Raw genomic sequence first — 22,810 nt, forward strand, 5'->3', positions numbered from 1 at the left:
GAAAGTGGAGCAAATTTCCACAGCCACAGCTGCAGAAGACTCAAAGGCACGTGGCAGGCTGTTGGAGACTGGCTGGATTTTAACCCATCTACCCACACAGATGCTCATTTGGCTTCTAGACTTCAGCAATATCATCCTTGTCCTGCTGTTGCACATGGCTCTGTTCTTTATATAGGAAAAGAGAATACACAACAGCCATACACCAGTTTATGGCAGACATCCTGGATGCTGTAAAATCTTAAGAGATCAGGCATTTCAGGCTTTGAAACAAGACTACTAAAGACTAAGCTTGTCTGCTTTTCACTACTGTCCCTGTGCCTTTATTGCCATCATGTGGCAGAAGCAGCAAGGCCTGAAAGGATATTGTTGTGAACAAACAGATTTTAACCAAGCTATTTATAACCACTTCAAGAAAGTGCCAAATACCTTCTTTGTCGATATGCACACATGCATACTATATACATTAATTTAGTAACCACAGTTTAATTACAATCCCCATCAGTTTTAAAAAGCCACCTTCCCAATTAGCAGTTGAGCCTTTATCACTTATGCCTTGGGGGAAAGTCATTAAATGCAAACTATCCATGCTTCGACTGCCTCCCTTCTCCCCCCTCCCCCCCTTCCCTCGACCACTTCATCCTCTTGGTAGAAGCAGGACTGACAACCGAGGGCAGCTTCCGAGGGACATACATGGTTTAAACTATTCATAGTCACTGAATAGGGAAACATATTTTCTGTTGATGTGGTGTAACCACCGTCTCAAATGATGAGGGAGTGTGCTGATTTTAATGGCTGCCATCAGACCTTTTTTGATGCTGTGTCATAATCAAGTGTTTTATCAGCATCCTTAAGTGACCATTATTATTATTTATACTACTCTAGTGCCTGGGAAATGAAGCAATGTCAAGTTTTCTTGGAAGGCTTGTGGAAAAGACAAGAAAAAGAATGAAGAGCAGCTCTGCAAAAGTGCAGTTTGTGTTTCACAAAAGTGTTGCAGTTTGAGGGCAGATTAAGGACTCTAGGTGGGTTGTTTGGTTTTTTTTTTTTGCTTGTGTTTTCGGTTTTCATATACATTTCTATGTATGTATCTATCTATATGAGCATAGGTTCTATAAGCCTAAAGCTGCAAGGCTACATTTCTCCACACAAATTGCCACTTCTCAGATCAGAACTTTATCCAGAATTGCAAGTCCTAATCTAAGAATTGCTGACCTTTACAGACACAGGAATGCCTTCAAAGCAGTTCCTATCCTTTAGCCTGCAGCCTACCACACCAAAGAAAATCATAGAGCAGTGCAAACCATGTCTATGTCTTAATTCCACCCTTGGTCTGATGTAAAAACCCAGCAGTTTAGAGCTTCTTCAGCAAACAGCTTAAAATGTTGGTTCCAGAAGAGAACAGACACCAATGACACATGCTGCTGCTGCTGCTACTACTTCTCAGCTCTAGAAGGCTTGGCAGCCAGCAAAGAAGGGCGTATGTCTTGTTTAAAGAGACAGAGAGGAGACTTCCATACAGTAGACTTCTCTACATCAGGCACCAATTCTGCAAAATCCACTATTAGACAGGTGAACAAAGGCAGAGTATTGCTTACGGTGGTACCACTTGCTTTACCACTTCGGCTGAGAGGAGAAATCAATGGAGAAGGTACACCCTTAACTGAAGTTACTAACCTCTGCATCTTTTCATTGCTATACAGCCCTTCCACATACCACTTTTAATCAATTCAGTGCCTGAGTCTCTTCTGTTTTGAAGTTGAAATACAATAAAAGTAATTGAGAACAGGGAAGGTTTGAAATGAGCAAAGATGTTAACGTCCACCCTTGCCAACCACACTAAGTCAAACGACAATCAAGATCCATATGCTGTTTACATAAACTGAACACTAGGGATTCACTTACTTTTTGACATCCAGAGAGCCATTTTCCTTGTTTTCCATGTCAACAGTTAGCATGGGGAGGATAGAGGTTTCTTTTACTTCAGCAACTGATCAATAGGGGGGAAAAAATGTGTTTAGTTATTAGCACTATGAAATGAGCAATACAACGTAACAGAAACAAACATTCTACAGGGACACAACCCTGTTTCTACCTGAGAGCAAAGGTGTTGTCAAAGACTGCTTTCCTCAGAAGCCTGGCAAAGCTGATAATAGCTACTGAACTAGGAAAATCTGACCTGTGCTTTAAGATAAGAAATATTTCATGCCTGAAAATAAGGAATGTAACATTACCATGTTATATTTGATCCTTTTCAAAACTGATAAAATTTTCATCAAACTATACATTCATACACACAGAGGTTGACCTGCATTATATAGCTGGATATCCAAGAGGGCTTATTTTGCTTTCAGTTATCCTGCTATACAGAGGATTGAAACAGACATCTGATGTTATCCCTAGCAGGGTTTTGAAATTCATAGCCTTGTTTTGCAGATGGGAAATCTGAGATAGAGATGAACACAAAGTGACTTGTAACCAACTCACACATAAAGCTGGTAAGAAGAGTTACTAATTGAGTCCCAAACTCCAGAGGCCTGCATCAGATTATGATCAGTGTCATAAGATTATCCTTCCTGCACTAGCATAGCTGCTTCTACAGGTATAGTATACCGAACTCTGAAAAGGAAAGAAGCATCCGAAGGACAGAGGAAAAAATCCAGTTTGTTTCTCTCCTCACAGTGTGAAGTACTTTCACCACACAGGTTTTTCCACCACTCCACAGAACATGCAGAAATGACTCAAGCCTTTTCTTTCTCAAGTAAGCCATTTCTATTTCAGAAAACACCAAAGAACTGGCCGAGGACTCAGGATGTTCTTGCTGTAGCATTAATGGATGCCCGTGAAATGTCACAGAGCTCTGGGAAGTACAGAATAGGGAAATCATGCCTTTCTGCTAAAGCTTTGCAAAAATAAAGGATAGCAATTAATACTGAAGCTCTGAAGCTAAAAAAAAAAATAATAAAAAGACCCTATAATATACAGTTAGCAGCATGTAAAGCACCAAGAAAACAGTAACAAACTAATCGAAAAGATGCTTATTCCTGTACTGCTGACCAAATAAACGCATTCCCTCAAATCACTCACTCCTCGGTTCACCCGGGGTGACTGCAAAACGGCAACCACACCAGCCTGTCAGCCGGTCTGCCGGGGGTCCCACCGTCCCGGCCATGCAGGACCCGGCAGCCGCCCGGGCTCGGGTCACCGCATCTTCCGGGGAGCCCACGGCCCGGGCACCGGCTGGCTCCCGGGGCTCCCCTTTCTCCCCCGCGGCGGGCGCGAATAAGGCTCCGCCGGGGCTGTGTGACACCCGTTCACCATTTTACAAGCATCTCCGAAACCGTTCGACAGGCAGCACTGCACCACATTGTAATTTTTTGGCTGGGGGGGGGAAGGATGGGGAGAAGTAAGACAGAAAAACCTACCTAGGAGATACTAAACCAAAGCATTGCTAAAGGCTGCTCCGGAGCGCCGGAGCCCCCGGCTCCCGCCCCCCTACCCCGCCGGCAGCGGGGCGCTGTGAGGCGGCTCAGTTTGACACCGGGAGCCGCCCCGCCTGACTCCCGGCCCGCCTGACGCGGCCGCCACACAGGGCCCGCACCAACCGCCGCCCGCGTCATGGCGGACGTTTTAAAGGCGCAGTGCTGCACCGCCCTCCCGCCCCGCCAGGGGCCCGGGGAGCTGCGGGGACCCCCGGACCGCAGCAGCCGCCTCCTCGCTAGCGGCCGCGCCGCGGAGGCTCGGGAGGGCACCCCGAAAGATCTGTCGGGCTGCGGGCGGGAGGCTGAGGGCGCCTTCGGGGAGCGGCTTCCCGCCGGCAGCGCTTACCTGCGGCGGAGCCGGGGCACGGCGGCGGCAGCGCCGGTGGCGGGGGGCTGCGGGCTGCGGGCAGGGGCGGCCGCCACGGCACACGGCCGGAGAGGAGCGCTCAATGCAAGATTCATGACCTGAGTTTCTTGGGACCTCCTTGTAAACATTTCTACTCCTCCTACCAAGTGGGGTGAATGTGGGCACGGGAAGAGTGGGGAGAAAGGGGAAAAAATCGCCAGGCATTTTTGGAAGGATTCAGTAGCTTATCCCAGGAGATTTTACACAAGGTGGGAGATAGGAACAGACAGAAATTGATAAAGTTACATAAAATTCCTTTCTAGAATGAGTTTGTCAATTCACAGGTGATGAACAGATACTTGGCTGTCTCTGGAACTGGAGCATTGGCAGGTGACAGTAAAAAGTACTGACAGGAGACAGCACAACCGTGCCACCACCACCGTGCCAACCCAGGACTGGGGGCAGAGAGGAGATGGAGACAGCAATTCCTGGGGACAGCCACATTTCATACTTGTGTGAGCACCACACCTTATTTCACAAGGAGACCCACACAGATGCTATGCTGTGGGTAAGGTACAATTCAAAGTGCCTATAAGTTGCTAAGTCTGGCCCACTGACAATAAAATCTTGCCTTACAAATGTCAGCAAGTGTCTTCAGCAACTGCACTTTTTTATTATTATACTAGTTTTTAATTTCTCGTTCCAAATTTCCCTTGTTTCAGGATGTTTTCTAATGACACAGAAGTGTTAAGTGGACGACGTAGGGAAATTAAGCAAACAATACCAATCAACATACCCTTCCTTCCCCACCAATGGGCTTTGGAAACTTTTCCTTGGCACCAGGGCTGCCTCTCAAACACATCCCAGATGCCGTGCTTTTTTGACAGTCTGCATCAGTACAAATTTGTGGGATGATTTACTTGAAGAATTTCCTTCTAAGCCAAACCACTCAAATTGCACCCTTGCTGTTCACTCTGAGGCAAGAGGAACATTACAAACCACCTGGGGATTCGCACGGAATCAACTGTTGACTTCTGCCTGATTCCTGCAAAGGAAGTCCCAGCTCTGTAACAGGAGTGTCCCAGCCGCCACTGACAGAGCCTGCCGACCAGCAGAGAGGGTGCAGAGGGCACCCTGCATCTCCCTCATTGGCAGAAGGAGCTTACTGCATCCTGGCTGCACTTGTGAGTAGAGACCCGAGTCACTTAACTGCTACCCAGACACAGTTTACAAGCACTACAATCACAGAGAAAAGGCACTTTTTTGCAAAGGACTGTAGGCATTGGAAAGCTTGGAGAAACTATGCAAATAATGTGACTCTAGTAGGAGTGCTGAGAACAGAGAGCAGCAGCAGTCTTCACTGCTTTGGATTTTAAATAAACGCAAATAGACAAGTTAAATAGAGCATTAAACATACTGCACCCTAAAGAAAACCCTCTTTGCTTTACATCCCAAAGCGTACTGTAAAATGTGACATATTTGTGTTGGACAAGTAAGCTGTGTAAGGCAATTCTTTTTTGTCTCTCAAGAAATAAGCATTCTAAATTAAGCTATAATGAGTTTTCTGCATCAGTTGATTTCTTACTTTGGTAATGAACTGACATTTGAGGATACAAATATAAACCATCTACTTTACTCACACACTCTCTCCTTCCATCATTTTCTTCAATTAATCCTCAGAGTACCAGAAGTGAGGCTCACACAGTGCATGCATTCCGCCTAGAAGATGTTGGAAAGCAGAGAGGAATTTTAAGAAAACAGGCTATGGAAAAATTCAGTGTGGAATATGATCTGTGATTTGTATATTCATTCATTGGGGTAAGGTAATTTAATTAAAATGAGATTATGCCTGGAGGGAGATAAAGCAGGAAAGTGAATTAGACTTTTGTTTTACTATTTCCATCACACTTCTGGCAAAATACATTTCCAGGCCATGCAGGGCACAAAGTGACACCTGCAGGGGTCAATCCCTCCTGTTCTGAGCTGTTAGACATGGAGAAACAAACAGAAGTCAGTGTAAGTATTGGACACCAACTGACCCTACTTTCTAAGTATTGGAAAATGCCAGTTTTCTACTGAAAAACTACTAATGTTTTCATTCCTGGAAACGACAGCAGAACATGAAGACAAAAGTTGTGCATGTGGCAAAGGAGAGCGTGGCACCCTGCCTGCTGTGCAGCGGGCATTCAGTTCCAGCTCCTCCAGAGAACAATAAAAACTTTCAAACCTTTCTCATTCCAGTGGCTTGGGTAAAAACATGGCTAAAGATAAAAGCATGGTTAAACTTGTTCATGGGGAAATTTTAGTGAGAAAACAGGACTTCTGTGGTTTCGCCGTGATGGAAGCTAGGAAAGCTCCTCTATGTAAACTGGTGGTACGCTGGGTAGGATTGATGACTTTTGTGTATAAAATACAGAAATTTTTGTCATCAACTGCCACACGTGTTATAATTAACCCTGGGCACGGCGGCAAGCAGCAGGCATGGGCCTGGTGGTCTGAGGAGGGCTGAGAACGGCTGAGAGCGCCGGACGGGCGCGGGGTGTGCCGCCTCTCAGTCAGGGGTCCCGGGCGGGAGGCGGCAGCCACGGCCGGAGGGGCCGCTATCGCCCCGCCCATGGCCGCCAGCCGGGCAGCCGCGGGGCCTGATGGGACCTGCAGTCCCGCAGGGGCCGCTCTCCCTCAGGCCTGCGCGGCGAGATGCATGACTGCCCGCACTGCCTGACTGCACCGACTGCATTGGCCGCACTGCCTGACTGCACTGTCTGACTGCACCGACTGCATTGCCCGCACTGCCTGACTGCACTGCTCGCACTGACTGCCTGCCCTCCCTGACTGACTGCACTGCCCGCACTGTCTTGCCTGCCTGTGCTGCCTGCCGGCCTGCCCTGTCTCCCCTCACAGGCAGTGAAGTAGCCCGGGAGATGGCTTGCAAAGCAGCGAGTTCCCGTTGCTAACCGAAATATTGCTTAGAATAAAAGCTGGAAGGTGCAATGCTTTTTTCCTCTGAGTGTTCAGGGAGACGTTTCGGGCTGGAGCTGATGATTTGTGGTTCCTGGTGGCTGGACTGGAAATGCTGCTCACCACCAGGAATAGCGTTAACCAGGGATGGCCAAAATGCTGAGAGATTTCATCCAAACATGGTGAGCAGCCAAAAATCATCAACTCCTCTTAATGTGTGGCACTGGGAAAGGGGCACAAGATGTTTTAAAGTAACTCTTGTCACCGATGTGTAAGTGACACAAGTTTAACATAGCTGCTTGCCACCCAAACTGAATTAGCTTACAGCTATTTCCATGAAATAGTGATCTAAAAATCCCTTTTCCATCATCTCCCAAGCAATACAGGGCTAAAAAGGGACTTTTCAGGCCAGGGAGTATGATCTCCTGCCCTCACAAAGCCTCACATAGCCACTTCTGCATCTCATGCTGTGTTTGAGCCCGTAAGTAATCTCACCCATTTTCTTCAGTCAGAAAGCCCATATCATGTATCTCTTTACTGCTGGTTAAGAACTTTGAATGCATACCTTGAAAAACACACAGTTTTACCTATTTGTTCCTATTTGTTAATATCAGATTTCTGTTTCTCTAGCTCTTAATTGCTTTTGCAGACTCAGATGTCTGAATGACCATAATGATTGTAGCCCTGTTAGACATTCTCTGTAATTATGCATTTTCTGTGCTTGTTCCCTTTTCCTCTTCCTATATGTTTGCTTTCCAGGAACAGACATATTGAGCTGCGCCCCAGGATGCCGCAGAGTCTCAGCTGTACCTTCTACCTTCCCTGGCTGCTCTGAACAGCCCCTAGTTCCACACTACACTTTTGGGAGGTCTTTTATCACCTCTGTATGACACTGGTTCTTTTAGGTCTCCAAGGACTGCTAAGTACCTCAGGGTCTTTTCCAGTCTCCAGCAATTCCTGTAGACCCAGAAAGAGGTAAAATCCCTGTTACTCATCCAGGTTACACCTTTCCAACAGTTTAATCTCTGAACTGTCTTTCCTCAGTTGAGGTCTTTTCCAATCCAGTCCATATACTTTCCAGTTTGCATCAATGGAATTTTGCCACTTGCTCCACCATGCTGACAGCTTAACACCTGTTATTCTGCTCTCCTTTTCCTACTTGGACACTGCATAGAGGAATGAGGGGCAGTTCTCTGCAAGGTACTCCAGTCCACCCATGGAACTGAGCAGTGAAGCTCCTCTTTTGGATCCCCTCCTTGACTAGAAAGGCCATCCAAAAGCCATGCTGTGTCTTCTTCAGAGTTGCCTCCTGACCTGTCAGGGTTTTCTGCACATCTGAGCATTGTCATGTTGCTCTGAAGTTCTGTGCAAAGCTTAGATAAAGGGCCAAAGGTAGCACTGGTGTCAAACAAATATAGAGGGAAGGAAGACAGAAAGCCTGTTGTCAAGAATATGGCAGAGTGATTTGTACCAACCTGGCATTAATTTCTAAGATAATTAAGTTAAGGGCATGTTTAAGTACTAGGTCAGAGCCCAAGTCAGTCATCCTTGATTTATATTCCATGCAGTTACCTGGGTACACTCTTATAAGGTAAAAACCAGGGTCCATAGATGTGCAGAAAGTTTTGTAAAAGCTCTGTCTTTCAGGGCCAGTGCATGGATGAGGAGTTCAGCAGGGTGCACAGCACTGAATTAGCAGCACAGCTCTCTCACTGCAAGCCTGAAGGGGAGGAGCACTGCTCAGATTGACTGACAATGCTGTAATTAATTGAATGGCAATGACACTCTGTTTTGTCCTGATGGGGAGTCCCCTAAATCTTTGCTTTAGTGTGCTAAGGCTGGTTTTTTTACACAATAAGCATTATCTAACCTTTTTTTTTTTTTTAATCATATGAATCTCCACTAAGATGACTGGAGTTGCATCCTTTCCACACACCAGGCTAAAATTACTATATACAGAAGCTGACTACAATGCAAGGGCAATGTTACCTTTCTGCTTTTGCTTCCTCTGGTTTGCAAGACTGAATCGCTTAAATAAATCTTCCTGCACGTGAATTATATCCACTTCACTGAGAATTTCCTGCCCTACTTAATTTGTTGTACTCCTTCTTATTCTGCTAGTTGCTCTTATTTAATAAAGCTAGTCCAAACTTAAAACCTTGTTATTTTAAAGCTTATACTTTACATTTAAACACCCCTCACACTGTATAAAACACAACTCATTCTGCCCATGCTAGCAGAAGTACCTGCCGCATATTTGCTTAGCTTGTGACAATGTAGCAAGAAGCTTATAAAAATATTAATATGAAATACCAACAACACTGCAAAACAACATTTTTCTCTGCTGGGACATGAAAAGCCTTCTCCAAACTTGCCCATTGAGGTGTCTGCTCAGTCCTACACAGACTTTCTGGGGTGTCATGGATTTCCCATGAAAGCACTGTTGTTACCATTTTTACATTACCTTCCCATCAAGAGGTTTTTTTAGAAGCCAGGCTCAGCGAGATTCAGGACCATACATACACTCAGTAAAGGAAAGAAGAGCAGAAGCTTAGATGAAAACTCACCGTGGTATCAGGAGTCCAGCCAAACCACTCCATTCCTGTATGTTTTTCTTCTAAAAATATTCTGAACATGCCGAGATCTTGGATAGTGGCAGACTCTTGAAAGGGACCACCTCTGCTAACCACAGCCATTTTGGGGAACTGTCAAGTTTCAGAGGTGTTAAGGTGGATTATTCAGTGAGTTTCTAGAGAGGTTCCACTTCATCCTGTGGGCAGAGTGAGCCAGCAGCAGGCAGCTTTAGCCTGCTTTGGAAACATCCAGCTTTCCAAGATTTGCCAAGCATGCATGTCCTGGTAAACACTGGAATTTTTACATGTTACAGTTCTGGTATAAATGCCAGGACTAACACCAGGATGGGAGATGCAAACATGGCATTACTTGGATGGCATTGATCAGCCCAGGAGGAGGATGCTTCTCAGCCCACTGGAAACACCACAGACCCAGATAGGCAGTGAACTGAGGAAAACAAATCATGGCAGCCCCATGCTTTGTGTGCAGCTATGAAAGATCAAAGCTGTTGTTTGGCAGACCATGGCTGCAAACAGTACAACCAATTGCAAGAAAGTAACCACTGTGACAGCAGGGTAAGTGTTCCAGTTAAACATTAAATGATGACCCCGTTTCCCCCTTCTACTCTCCCTGATATAAAACAAAACCAAACAGATACTCACATGTGAACATGAGCAGACACGATCTTCAAAAGTTAATGCATTAATGTTATAGAAGTTAAACGGACCTTTTAAAAATCTGCTCAAATCTCATTTTACTGATGAGGGTGTTTAGACTCTTAAAAACATGTTTGCTGTACCTTTACTTCCAAATTCTTCTGGTGGTCATGACATACAGAAAAAAATATTTAAGTGTTTTTTGCTTTTAAACATTATAATTAGTAGAGCTACATCTCAATTTGATCAGCATCCAACTCTAAAAACGTACACTCTGTGCTGTAAGCACTGTAAATTTAATGAACCGGTTTAGATGCACTTTTCAATTTTTGGGTGACAACTCTTGATTAAAAGCAGTGTATTTACCAATGTTCAAGGGCACATAATGCAGAAATGTGACAGTGTGCTATGAAAACACCTCCTGGTCCAAGCCTCTCATGAAAATAGGATTTATCAGTCAGTGATTTTTAGTGGAATTTTCTTGTGCAATAATACATATTATGAAGAAAATGTTTTTTGCCCAAATTAGTGTGAAAACCTCCTTTTTTGCTGATGCTGAAATGAAAATCAGTAGAAAAACCCCAAACACATTGCAAGTAGTAATAACTAACTCTAGAAGGATTTAGAGACAAAATCTACTACATGAACAACAAATACTCATGGTTGGCATTGCATACATTATCTGACACATTAAGTGAATGGTACAGTCCAAATTTTTCATTCCCTACTGCCATTAATTATTTTCCATGCCTCAAGTTCTTACTCTTCTCTGCAGCTGACACACCTAACATGGTTCCACACCATACAAATGTGCCATCTACTGGCAAATGAACGCAGATAAAGCACTTCCTTAAAGAGAAGACAGGAGAAGGTGGAATTGATTTGAGTCCAGAACATAAAAAAAAGCTCAAGAAAATTAAGAGTTCTGTTAGTCAGCAAGCAGTTACAGAATTAGGATCACTTTAATAACTCTAAACATAAAACTATGAATGCCCCAAAGCATTGCTTTGGGTTGTAAAAATCCCTAGTAAAAAAGCGTTGATATTCCAGGTTTCCTTGTGCAGCTTTAACATAGAACAGCTAATTTAGAAGACTTTAGGGAGTTATAAAGGAGAGTCCCTCCCCTTCCTCCCCATTGCAATATGTGTCTTGGCAGGAAACACACCTTGCAGCTGACCCAGGCCCATTATGAAATTCTCTTCCAGAATGGGTGAGGCATGGGTGCTTTGGCCATGGGTGGCAGCTCTGATGTGGAAGTTCTCCCGGAGACCCAAGTCCCTGGGTTATGCCTTAAGCCACAGAGCAGATACTTCCATAGAAAGAAAACCACACTCCTGACATGAACAAATGTGCTAACATTAACAAACTCCATCACTATGATGCAACCAACACCTGTATTACATGTAATTCTTAGAATGATCTGGTACCATACAATGTAGATACTAAGGCTACCTGTTCACCTCTTGGTTTTCCCAGCAGTAATCAAGCTTGCAGATGCATATATCCCAGTATGTATGGTAAGAGAATGGGAAAGAAAGAGACCATAATTACTGGGAAACTCCATTATAATTTCTTTTTGAAGTAGAAATTGAAAGAGATTATTTTATAAACTCTGGGCATTTGAGAAACAACCAAAGAGTGATTGATCAGCCTCAACTAACATACCTGCCAGACAGGTGAATTATGTTGTTTTGCTCATCCAAAGTGTAACATTTTGCTCATCCAAGGTGTTACCTATCCTTAATGGAGTCCTGATGCCTAGATCCACACTTTGTGCAAACATCAAGGAAAAAGATGATGGTAAAGATGGACTGAAAGGACACACCAATTATTTTTGTTGAACTGTTGCAAATATAACTGTATATAGATATATAGATATATTCAAAGCAGCAATTTAGATATAGAGTGAAGAGCAATACATCCTTCTAGTAGAGGACAGTTTTTGTGATATTGCTGTGTAGACCAGAACACTGATATGCCACTACACATAAATGAGAAGTGCTGGATTTTTTTTAGTGATATAATAAATTTATTTTGATGGCGGATGAATTTCAGAAAGCCTTTCCAGTACCTCACATTTCTAATTGTGGTAGTAACCATCAGTATTTCTTCCTATAGCTGACTGGACACACTCAGAACATGCTGCACTGTGTGCCAGGCTGCTGAGACCTTGCTTCATTTGCATCAATATAGCCTCATCTATGTCCTTTCCAGTCTTCCACAGTATCTTGGAAGCCAAGGCAAAGGAAGAAGTCTCTGACCTCTACCTTCCAGCAAAGGAAAACATCTGTTACTGTGTTTGAATACGTATGGGAACAGAGAACTGGTTCCATCCTCAAACTCCTTCCAACTAGAGCAACCTTTTCATCCTAAAGTGCTTTTGTGCTGCAGTCATGTCCACACATTTGGCAAACTATTTTCTGTATCTGGTTCTTAGAAAAAATGCCTCATCCTCAGGCAGGGTGCTACTGCAGAGCAAAATTTACAATTAGATACTACATTGCTACTGTGTAATCTATCAAAATCTAAAATTTTGTAGACCAAGCACTAACAAGGCACCTGCAAGTTTATCACTGGCTCTTCCTTACACCTTTCACTCACCATAAGTGACAGCAAATGAGCATCACAAGTACGCTTGAAAATAATAATTAAAAAAAGCCTCATAAACCCCATTTATAGAGATACATTTTTTCAAAGGCATTTGTAGTTTACCATTTGAGGGAGAGAACAAGACAAGCAGACTGTAAGGATTCTATAGGAAATCTTACTGACTTTGAAATAGACTATTGAGAAACTCATCCCAATTAATAAACTACATTTTCAACCTACACATTTCATTCAGGTAGTCACCCCTTTTTTAGTATACAAAACCAAAACAAAACCAACCCAACCCAAAACAAACAGGGAACAACAAAAGATGTGACCTCTGATTTAATTCAAACTTTCATTCACCATCAAGCTCAGAACTTAGGAAGGTAAGGCTATCTTGAGAGCCTAGCTTGCCCTGAGATACCCATCTTACATTTCTGAAAACCCCAACACTTTACATAATTCCTATTTAAGATAACACATTTACTATCTATTAAAACATCCCTGTGGTGCTTTAACCCTTCTACTGGAAGTGATCACTGCCCAGCCTTTTTTTTTTTTTTACCAGTTTCTTAGGGAATGGTTGTCTAATCCCAGTCTGGGATAAGTCCTCTTTACACGTGACAATTAGAAAGAACAGATGTGAATGAGACCTTCAGATCTGCTGCTCACCATGCTGTGTTTGCATGGGAGCTGAAGTAAAAGCAGAAGACAATTTTTTGTAGTTTCTTAGCTCAGCTTTAGAGAAAGTACAAAGGCCTTTAAAACAGAATATAGCATTTGTACTACAAAAGAACACAAAACCACAGTCAGTAGAGGTACAGCAGCAGAAGCAGAGACCAAAGCTCCCCTCAGAAAGCAGGAAGAGGAGGAGCTGTGTTACAAGGAACTGGTGCCACAGCCTCTCCAAACAACATTTGCAGAAAAAGCCTCAAGACAGACAATGCCAAGACCATGAAGAGTCTTTACTTCTATCAGTTTCACAGCACAATGAGACACAGCACAAAGTTTGTACAGCAGGATCTGCAGACAGTTTAAAAACAGGCAATTGTTATAAAAAGCATAGAGTCTGAATGTGAAAATATGGAGACAAACAATATTGCAGCTAATGATCACCTTGCTCATCTTTGATTGTCTAAGAAGTCCAACTCACTGACTTCTCATAGAGCCTTTAGTATTCTCCACATCATCTTCTTTGAACACCCTAGTTAATGTAAAGCTTAATGGGTCCCAACTAATATGTGCAGTATGTTTCTGAAGTTTTTCCTCTTGCTTCCAAACCCTGTTTGCAGTGTGTGGGGAGATGCAACAACTCTCATCATACAACATTCTGATTCACAAAGAAGCAGCACAAGTGTTGTACATAATTTAATTTGCACTTCTGTATATAAATGTTTACTATATTGCACACTATTGCAGCACTTAAAAACATCTATTTGCAAAAATTAGTAAAATACTTTAAAGGATTTAAAAATAAGGGTTTTAATGCAACTGACAAGATAATAAAAAAGCAATTTACTTAATGAGATACAATCCTTTATGTTGGAAATGAAAGTTACATACAACTAGAGTACAATTAAAATATACCATATAGTTCAACACTTAATTCCTCAAATGTGTAAAATTAACAAGCTTCTACTGTCATAGATATACAATTTTTCCATATTGTGAAAAGGATTTTTCAAATTAAATACAGGTAACATAATATTCTGTAGTTATATTTTATGACTATGTTTAAATGAGAGGGTTGTATAATACTCACATTGTCAAATGTACTTGCTAATGCCTTGGAAATTGCACAGTTCCCCTCCTTTTCCAAAATAGAATCTCATTTCCATGCTGAAGTCTATTATGCCATATTGGAAAAGTGTTTTATTTCTAACAGGATTTTCATAAAATTTAAAAAATAGCATAATACCATGGCATTAAGATGACTTTTCCACTTATGCCCACATAGAGTTTAATCTGGATATCAGACAGACATGTCAGAACCAATTTCCTAGACTTTTGTCTTATTGTACACGCAAGATGAATGATTACAGTATTTTACAAAACAGAAAAGTCTTTGAACCTTAGAATTATAAATGTAATGATTAAAAATTAAAATCATAACAGAATCAAATTGTGATCTCCAACATTTATTAAAATCTTTTAAAGTTCATAAATGACAACAAAGTTACTGTAGAATTTATCGCATACAGCTAGCATACAGCAGCATGTCCTTGGTCTAAATGATATACAAAAGATTTTAACATTTTCATACAAAGGATTTTTTAAATTTATTAATGTGACGATATATCTTTGTTACATAAAATTTGCTACAGCAAAGTATCTTATACTTTTCTTGCACATATGTAAATATGGGTGGACAAAGACTGCATTCAGTGTCAGCCTCCTAATGATGTTGTGCAAAAAATGCTCAACAACCTAAACATACAGAATGTTGGATGGTACATTTCATACTCTTTTGTAAAATGTCTACAAAGGCTTTTCTTAAAGGAGTGTCATACAGATTAAAAGGGAGGAACGCCAGTGGTTGCTTTACTTGCACTGACATTCAAACAAATACAATGGCTATGTATCAATATAGCTCATTTTTTAAAAAAACAATTAATCCTTGTATGCATGTAAATTTATTGTAAAATATGAGTCTAGTTTAAACTGTTTTGATGTGCTGTTTAAAGACAGGTCACTGAGACAGCCAGAATCAAGTGTACAAATAAAACTACTATGAATAAGTTTAAAAGCAACCCCCAAAAAAGTGCTGAGCCACTGATTATTAACATTGAAATAAATGTGTAAAAGTGTCCAAAGCTAGCACATGATAGCAGTATCTTTTAAGTCAGTTGGTGAGAGTATACAAAACATGATTAAGCCCAAATACTTATATCTGTGTGACCATACATTCTGTTTGATTGAAAGAAACTAGGTTATAAATGAAGACACCACACAACTAAAATAAACCCAGCTGTTGCAGTTTTTAAACTTTCTCTTTTCTTCACGAATGAAGTGCTGTAATTAAAAAGAAAATGATTGCAGCAGTACTCCATCCTCAGTTTACTAATATAGTATACCAGAATAAAAACTTGGCAATAACCTCTTGCTTTTAACAGCTAACAAAAAAAGAACCGTGTTCATCCAGCAATGCATCTAGAACATTATTTTGCATTTGCTAAACCATTTGTTTTCCATAGCTAATGGCAGAGCGCATTTTACGTTTTGTGGTGTGGTGGTTCTTATTTTAGTGGATGCCATTTTTTAATCCAAAAAGGCTCAAAATAAGGAATAGCTTCAGAGCCCAACACTGGCTCTTTCTTTTGTTGTTTAAAAAAAAAAAGAAAACGTGAATCAAAATGAATCATATTCTCTACAATACTGACCAAAACTTCCTTGAAGAGTTTAGGGTTCATGTTCTTAAAAAAGCTGTTTCATACCTGCCAACTGAAATGCTGGTAGTTGACTTGGTTCAATACGGTTCAAAGTCCAGACCAGGTGGAATTACTCCCTCTCATGAGACTGTAAGCTTTCCATGGTACAGTCTGGTTATGGCAATTTACCTACTGCCTGGATGGGAAATAAAAAGGAAGGAGGCAGTGATGAAAACTGCAGGGATGTAGAAAACCAAGGCACGGGGTCAAGCTACTGTCCCCTACTTAAGCCATCCAATTGATTCTACTGAATTTTGGTCAGCCTCCAGGAAGAAATGTTTTTAAGTTAATTTAGCAGACATCTATATGGCGATAAATACTACCTTCAAAAATGCTAAAAATGTTGGCTAGGTTTAGTCTGAGCTACTAAAAATTATAAATTGTAGCATCAGACACAAGACAGACAAGAATTATTGGCTGGCACAGACTAGAAGCAACATTTATCTTTCACTTCAGTCTAAATCACACTAGCCGCAACACCTTCCATTTCACTCACACAAATAATACATTACTCAAAATAAAATGGAGCATTCTTGGGTAAAAAACTACTTCATTTTAAAGGGGAAAAATGAACAATACACAGAAACAAAGAACGACAGAAACCAAAGTTAAGTAGGAAAGTGGTCTATAATTCTGTGTTACTGCACAAACAGTGCTTGCTTAATTGTGCCTAGTTAGAAGGGTTGGTGCAAACTGCACACATGGAAGATGGCAATAAAGACCTCAGTCAGCTTTGTGGAATGAAGTAACTAGGTAACTGTTTTGACATATGATGGTCTCAGCTCCACCTCATCTGTTAACAGAGTGCAAAGATCCCAATGTGAGCCCTGATGTCATCTTGTCCTCTTACTCCTACTAAAAATCAGCAAATTCTTTTGCACATTTTTCTGTTAGAGACGCACGAATATCTTCTTCTTCGTAGTCATCAAAGTTGCTGGTATCTCCAGGTCCTCTGCACTTTGGTATGAAGGGAGCTTCTACCTGTATTTTTTTGGGGGAAAAAAAAACAATGTAAGAAATGGTATCAGCCTGTTTTAGATTTAACACTGTGATAAGGAGCACAACAATATTCTCTTATTATTATTCCTGAAGTCCTGCAAGAAACCAGATATTAGAGTGAACCAGCTTAATGTCATGGAACACAAAACTAGCCTAAGGTGCAGGCCTAGATGTATGAATGAGTTGGAAAAGGCAGATAAACATAAATTTAAAAATACTTCCACTTCAAAACAAAGTTTAGTACTGTTCTTGCAGAAAAGCCCCTGCTCCTGGAGCTGCGTGGTGTGGCTGCATGGAGTCACACGGTCACGGCAGAAGCAGTGTAGAATGACTTACATCAACACTACTCAAAAATCTCAGGGCAGTTTGGAACCCCTTTTTTCCTACTTAACACCAACCCTCTTTTTCCAAAGAAATACTAACCTATTACCAGTTTAAAACAATCTGTTCTGCATCTCCTACAAAGTTCCTCCTAGGGCCTAACTGTAAGAAAGAAGTAAAAGTCTTCTCAAAACCAGAGTACAACTTGAGAGACCAGCAATGACTTGAGGGGAGCAGTAGAAGATTTTACAGAAAGCCAGTTCTAATTAATGACTGAAATGCCCTCCTGGGTAAAGACTGCCTGCACAGCCTCACATCCACACTTGATTAGCCTTGAGATACAGTGCACCTCCTGCCAGCTGTATGGCAGTAAGGCATGCACACTCAGGTAACTGGAACCAGTCATTTTTCAGAACCCTTTAAACTGCTGCTTCTTAATACTGAGGGAACCTGCAGGTTCTTGAGGTTGAATTTACAATAAAGTCCTTGGGTGTGGCTACAGTTTGAGTGTTTCCATCTTTCTCTCCCAATTCAGCACACACTTCAGCCTCTACTCATTTTGAAGTTGAACTAAATATGAATTTAAATGAAGATATAGGTCAGCAGAGGGACACACCTGCAGTATTACTGCCTCACAGCTTATGCTGTCCCTACACAGTCAGGGAAAAAACACAACAAACAAAAAAAACCAAAGCAACCAAACGAATAAAAAAAAAAGAACAAAACAGCCAACCAAACAAAAAAGATAAAAAGGAGATGTTCCCAACTTGCAGACACTGAAATGCTATATTTGGGAACAGAATACTAAATTCCACCTTCACTCAGATAATATTAATTCACTTCTTAATCCTTCTAGTCTATCACACCTCCATATTCAAAATTAAGCTTAATTACATTCTAAAATAATCTAAATTTTAGAATCAAATGCATGTTGAAAGAAGGAATAAGCAGGATTTGGGACTGGAGGGATTTTGAGGCAATGATGAAGAATGGATGGTAAGGAAGGGACCAGAGAGAACAGAAGACCAGGGAGAAGGAGAAATGCTGTGCAACAAGCTAAGGACAATCTGGATTTGGAAGCATGATTATTGGTACCACATGACTCTTTTTCACTTGACAGATGTCTGATCTATTCACCCTTATGGTAAGAAAAATTACTGAGGTGATTCAAATTTAAACCTGGACATGCAGAGCAATCTGCCAGGTATCTCTCTCTGGGACTTCCCAAGGAGCATGTGTGCCAGAGGCAGCACGGTGGGGAGCGAGATCTGCAGGCACAGCTCCAGCTGGGGCAGGGAATGAGATCAGACTGTGCAGGAGCTGCTCAGTGCCCCAGGTAGATTACTGATGGCTGGGTTGTGTGTGCATGGAAATCAGTAAATTAAAGAGGTACAGCATAGACTAATACATATTAAACTCTGCTGACTTTGCGTGCTAACTGTGTACACCTGCAAGAAAGAACACTTACTTTCTGCAATTATAGACTGTGCTACAATTCTCATGTTTTTATTCTTCTGTTGCTATAAGAGTACACATGTTCAGTTGATTAATCCTGACAGAATACAGTCTGTGGACATACCTACCCCACAGAGGCACATTTTACCATTATCTGAATTCTGTCTCTGAATCTTCTCAAACTGATTTTCAATTACTTCCTTACAACAAAGCTCAGAACACAAGAAATATCTTATTTGCTGCTGGAGCAATATTCGTTCACCAAAGACCTCTCAGACTTTCCTATTATCTTCACTATGGAAATTGCTAAAAAGAGAAGGCAGGAGATAACACTGGTTTATAGCAGAAATGCCTGTTTGGCCCTAAGTGCAACCATATTATCAGGCAGCATTTTAATAAACAGCAATGCGAACACACACAGAAAATGACTTGATGTAATCTGAAATACTAAGTAATTGACAGATTCTCTTATGACTTTAGCATAACAAATTATTCACATTACATTAGCTGCCAAAGAACACTGCATTTACTGAGGAAAATAGATGGTGAGACAACAGTCACCGTGAAAAGCTAATATAAATCTAAAATCTATTGCAGTATTTCTGTGACTGTGCAAATGATATTACAATTCATACTGTTGTTTCAGACCCTAAGTAGTATTTATTCCTTATAATTAGAAGCTAAAAACTTACTTGCAATCAGTTTTCACTTTTTCACAACCCTCCAAAAATAGTAATAGCCATTCTGACTGTAGTACTACTTCGTGTTTTAAAACACTTGTATCTGTAAAAGTAAATCTCTATAGCAGTGCACAAGGAATCCTAAGAATATTTAGCATAGTATTAATTAATTTATCTGATTTAGTATAGCACCTGGGTATCCCCAAACTGCATACTGGTGGATGAAACTCAGTACATATAAGTGTGCCTTGTAAACAGGCACCGAGAAGCAAAGAACAGATAATTATAATTCTGCAGTGGGGAATCTTTTTTAAAACATCTACTCGTAATAGAAAGAACACAGGATGTGATAATTGCACCTTGTCTTTGAGTAATTAATACATTACTGAATACTACAATAACTGCACTGTCAGTTTGTGTAGTCAAACAACCAGTTCCTTTTTATAAACTATTGTTAGTATTTAGGTCTGGCCTTTAAAATACTGCTGTTACAGCAGCAAGTTCATGTTAGCACTAAAACAATGTAAAACAATTCCTACAAATGTCTTATTGCTTCACTCTAACCTCTTCATATCTAGACACAAAATTATTTCTCCACATGAGCCATTTGGGACAAATAACAACCAGGTTGTTTTAGTATTTTATTGTTGCTTATTGAAAAAAACAAGAATTCAAGGTTGCATTTAAGAGAACAAATAAAATTCTTAGGAATATATTTTTAGCAACTCACTCATCTCCAGATATTTAACTTTAACTCTACCTTCCAGGGGAGAGGGAGGCTCTGGAGCTACTGAAACACACGCCTAAACTAAATTGTCATTTTCCTTACTCCTTTTCCCAGCTCCCTTTCCCAGCTCTGCCTCACTCATCCTGGCAGCCACTACCTGCCTCTCCAAATGCTATGTTCATGGCTGCTTGTACCTTGAAAACACTGCCAACTGTCTCCCTTGCTTTCATTCTCACACAAATCTAAAGTTCACAGTGCAGACCAGGCATGGACTTTCTAAAAACCATGTTAAAAGTCATGTTGGTCAGGCAAGTCTAGAAAACCAACTAAAAGTGGCAGGAAGAACATTCAGCAGGGCTCTTCTTATGGAACTGCAGTCAAGAGAAAAACTCCTCAGCAGACTCTCTCCACAGCTGACTGCATCCCAGCCACAGATAAAGCAAGAGCAAGGAGGGAGCACACTTCTTTCTCAGACAAAGAAAAGCTCTAGCTTTGGCTAGGGCTTCTCCACACTGAAGCAGTCTGGTTGCCAAGAACTAGCTGGAAAGGAAAACAAATTCCTCTCTGCTGTGAAGGAGTATTTATAGATGGCACTGTAGCAGGGGTTAAAGAAAAAGCGAGAGAGGCAGGAGATGGCTCATTCTGAGATAATTCCAGAAATAGACTAAAGCACAACACAAGTTAAGAGAACACAAATGTAACACAGAGGTCCAGGATAAAATACCAACAGGAAACAAACATAATTCCACCAATATATACTCTCCAGGGTCTCAAAGATTAAACCAGTTTCACCTTTTCAAAGCAAAAAATTTAAAAAATAGTTAAAGAGATTTTACTTCAACCCCTTAAAGACCCATAATAGTTTTGATCAGGAAGGTTCCTACCTTTCTCTGATAAATGGCAATCCAATCTGTAGTTGCAAACCACTTGTGATTCTTTATGTCATTTACACCATTCTTGAGATTTCCATATCGTTTGGTCAAATCTACCTGGAGTAAATTTCTTAGAAGATCCTTCAGGTCTGAACTGAAGTGTGATGGGAACCTTACCTAAAAATTATACATCCGCAACATTAAAAGCAATATACAAATTTGATTCTTGCCCCTGTGAAGTAAAACAATGTTCACACAAAAGGAACCATTTGAGCCTTTTCTGTTCTTCCACTAAAACCAAATCAAGCAGGAATGCACGACAAGAGAGATGTTCATTGTTCCACATGTTTCTGTTTCACAGAGCTGTGATCAATTGCATTACCTTGCATATCTAGTTTTTTGAGCTGAAATTTTCTAGATGTGATTGAACTGGGGAAAAAATGACAATTTAGTGTTACAATGACATAAAAGCTATACATTTAAGTTGGTATGTGACTAACACCACATCATCTCGAGGCATTCTCAACTATTTCCTAGAACTGAAATTTTCTATATTTTATACCTCTCTATATAAATACACACAGAGGCCCACAGGAGATACAGTATAGCATGGCATATCTACAGCCTATAAATACATATCACTGCTTGGCTTTGCAAATGAAGATTTAAGAAGGGCTCTACCCACGCTGCAATAATTGAACATTCAACAATCATATATGAAAATACAATCTGAAACTTTATGCTGTACTGTAATCCATTTCTGATAACACTGACACCAAAAGCCTTATATAAATAATACAGCACACTATTTGAAGACAGCACACAAATGAGTGACTTGTGAATACAATTCATTCAAACCCGGCTAAGGAATATTTGAAGATGATTAATGGGATGCAATTACATGAGGTTTTACTAGCAAAAGATCTACTGAAACCATTTGAGATGGGAGAGAGAAGAAAGGGGAAAGGAACAGGCAGAAAGTTGAATCTGTCATGCTCATATTTTCAACATTTTACATTCCCTATATTCTGCTGATTGGTTATGAAGTAAATGCAGAACATGGAATTAATTAACATAAAAACATGTTCTGAAAAATTAACATAAAAACATGTTCTGAAATCAAGACATCTGATATTCAGGAACACTGCTTCAGTTTACCTGTCAGTATGGTTCTACTGTAGTGCATGAGAAATTTGTAGGTTTTAATGAACATAACACCTAGATAGCTGAGAAGTAAGGAAATGCTAATTCATTTTTTAAAGTAGAGAACTAAGTGCATGAGGCAGACTAAATGGAAGACTTCAGGTTATAAAACAAACACACTGCTAGCTGAGAAATGAATGTTAGAGTTTCCAGAGTTTAAGTCCATTGCTGTTCCAGCAACCACCCACCCTTGGAATCAGTAAAAAAAGGTTGATAATCAACAGCAGAAATGTTAAGCAAATTAGATAAAACTGAACAAAATGATCAAGACTTGATGATCTTTCAAGGTCCCTTCCAACACCTAACATTCTGTAATTCTGTCGAATGAATTCCCATATATTTATGGAGACAGCTGAAGAGTCACAATACTAGGCTTTCAAAAAGCAACCACCCTCTTGATTTAAATAAGGTCATAGACAGGAATTGCCCACTGAGGCAATTCCCTTAATTAGAGTTACAGGAGCAGATGAGATGGGGCATGGCATGTGTTTGTGTAGGGATAAAGAAGAGAAGAATTGTAATA

The 22,810-nt window shown here is 40.8% G+C and overlaps 2 protein-coding genes across 5 annotated transcripts in view; both read right to left on the reverse strand.

Annotated features, from left to right (window-relative positions):
* The window catches only part of SAMD13 (sterile alpha motif domain containing 13), an 11,055-nt gene extending 7,187 nt beyond the window's left edge, over window positions 1-3,868 (reverse strand). The window contains exons 1-2 of one of the 2 annotated variants that reach the window (XM_030455639.1): window positions 3,826-3,868; window positions 1,903-1,987 (exon numbers count right to left, since the gene is read on the reverse strand). In XM_030455639.1, coding sequence (XP_030311499.1) covers window positions 1,903-1,955 — 53 coding nt within the window. In that variant the 5' untranslated portion in view covers window positions 1,956-1,987; window positions 3,826-3,868. Of the gene's footprint in view, window positions 1-1,902; window positions 1,988-3,422; window positions 3,517-3,825 lie in introns of those variants that run through there. The other variant, XM_030455638.1, reaches the window with a different exon arrangement.
* Window positions 3,869-13,957: 10,089 nt separating this feature from the next.
* PRKACB (protein kinase cAMP-activated catalytic subunit beta) overlaps window positions 13,958-22,810 on the reverse strand; it is a 68,361-nt gene continuing 59,508 nt past the window's right edge. For 2 of the 3 annotated variants that reach the window (XM_030454881.1, XM_030454880.1), the window contains 2 exons: window positions 21,097-21,261; window positions 14,066-17,011 (listed from right to left, as the gene is read on the reverse strand). In XM_030454881.1, the coding sequence (XP_030310741.1) occupies window positions 16,886-17,011; window positions 21,097-21,261 (291 nt within the window). In that variant the 3' untranslated portion in view covers window positions 14,066-16,885. Of the gene's footprint in view, window positions 17,012-21,096; window positions 21,262-22,810 lie in introns of all 3 variants that reach the window. The other variant, XM_030454879.1, reaches the window with a different exon arrangement.

This window comes from Calypte anna, chromosome 8 (assembly GCF_003957555.1).
Source record: "Calypte anna isolate BGI_N300 chromosome 8, bCalAnn1_v1.p, whole genome shotgun sequence".
Lineage (NCBI taxonomy): Eukaryota > Metazoa > Chordata > Aves > Apodiformes > Trochilidae > Calypte > Calypte anna.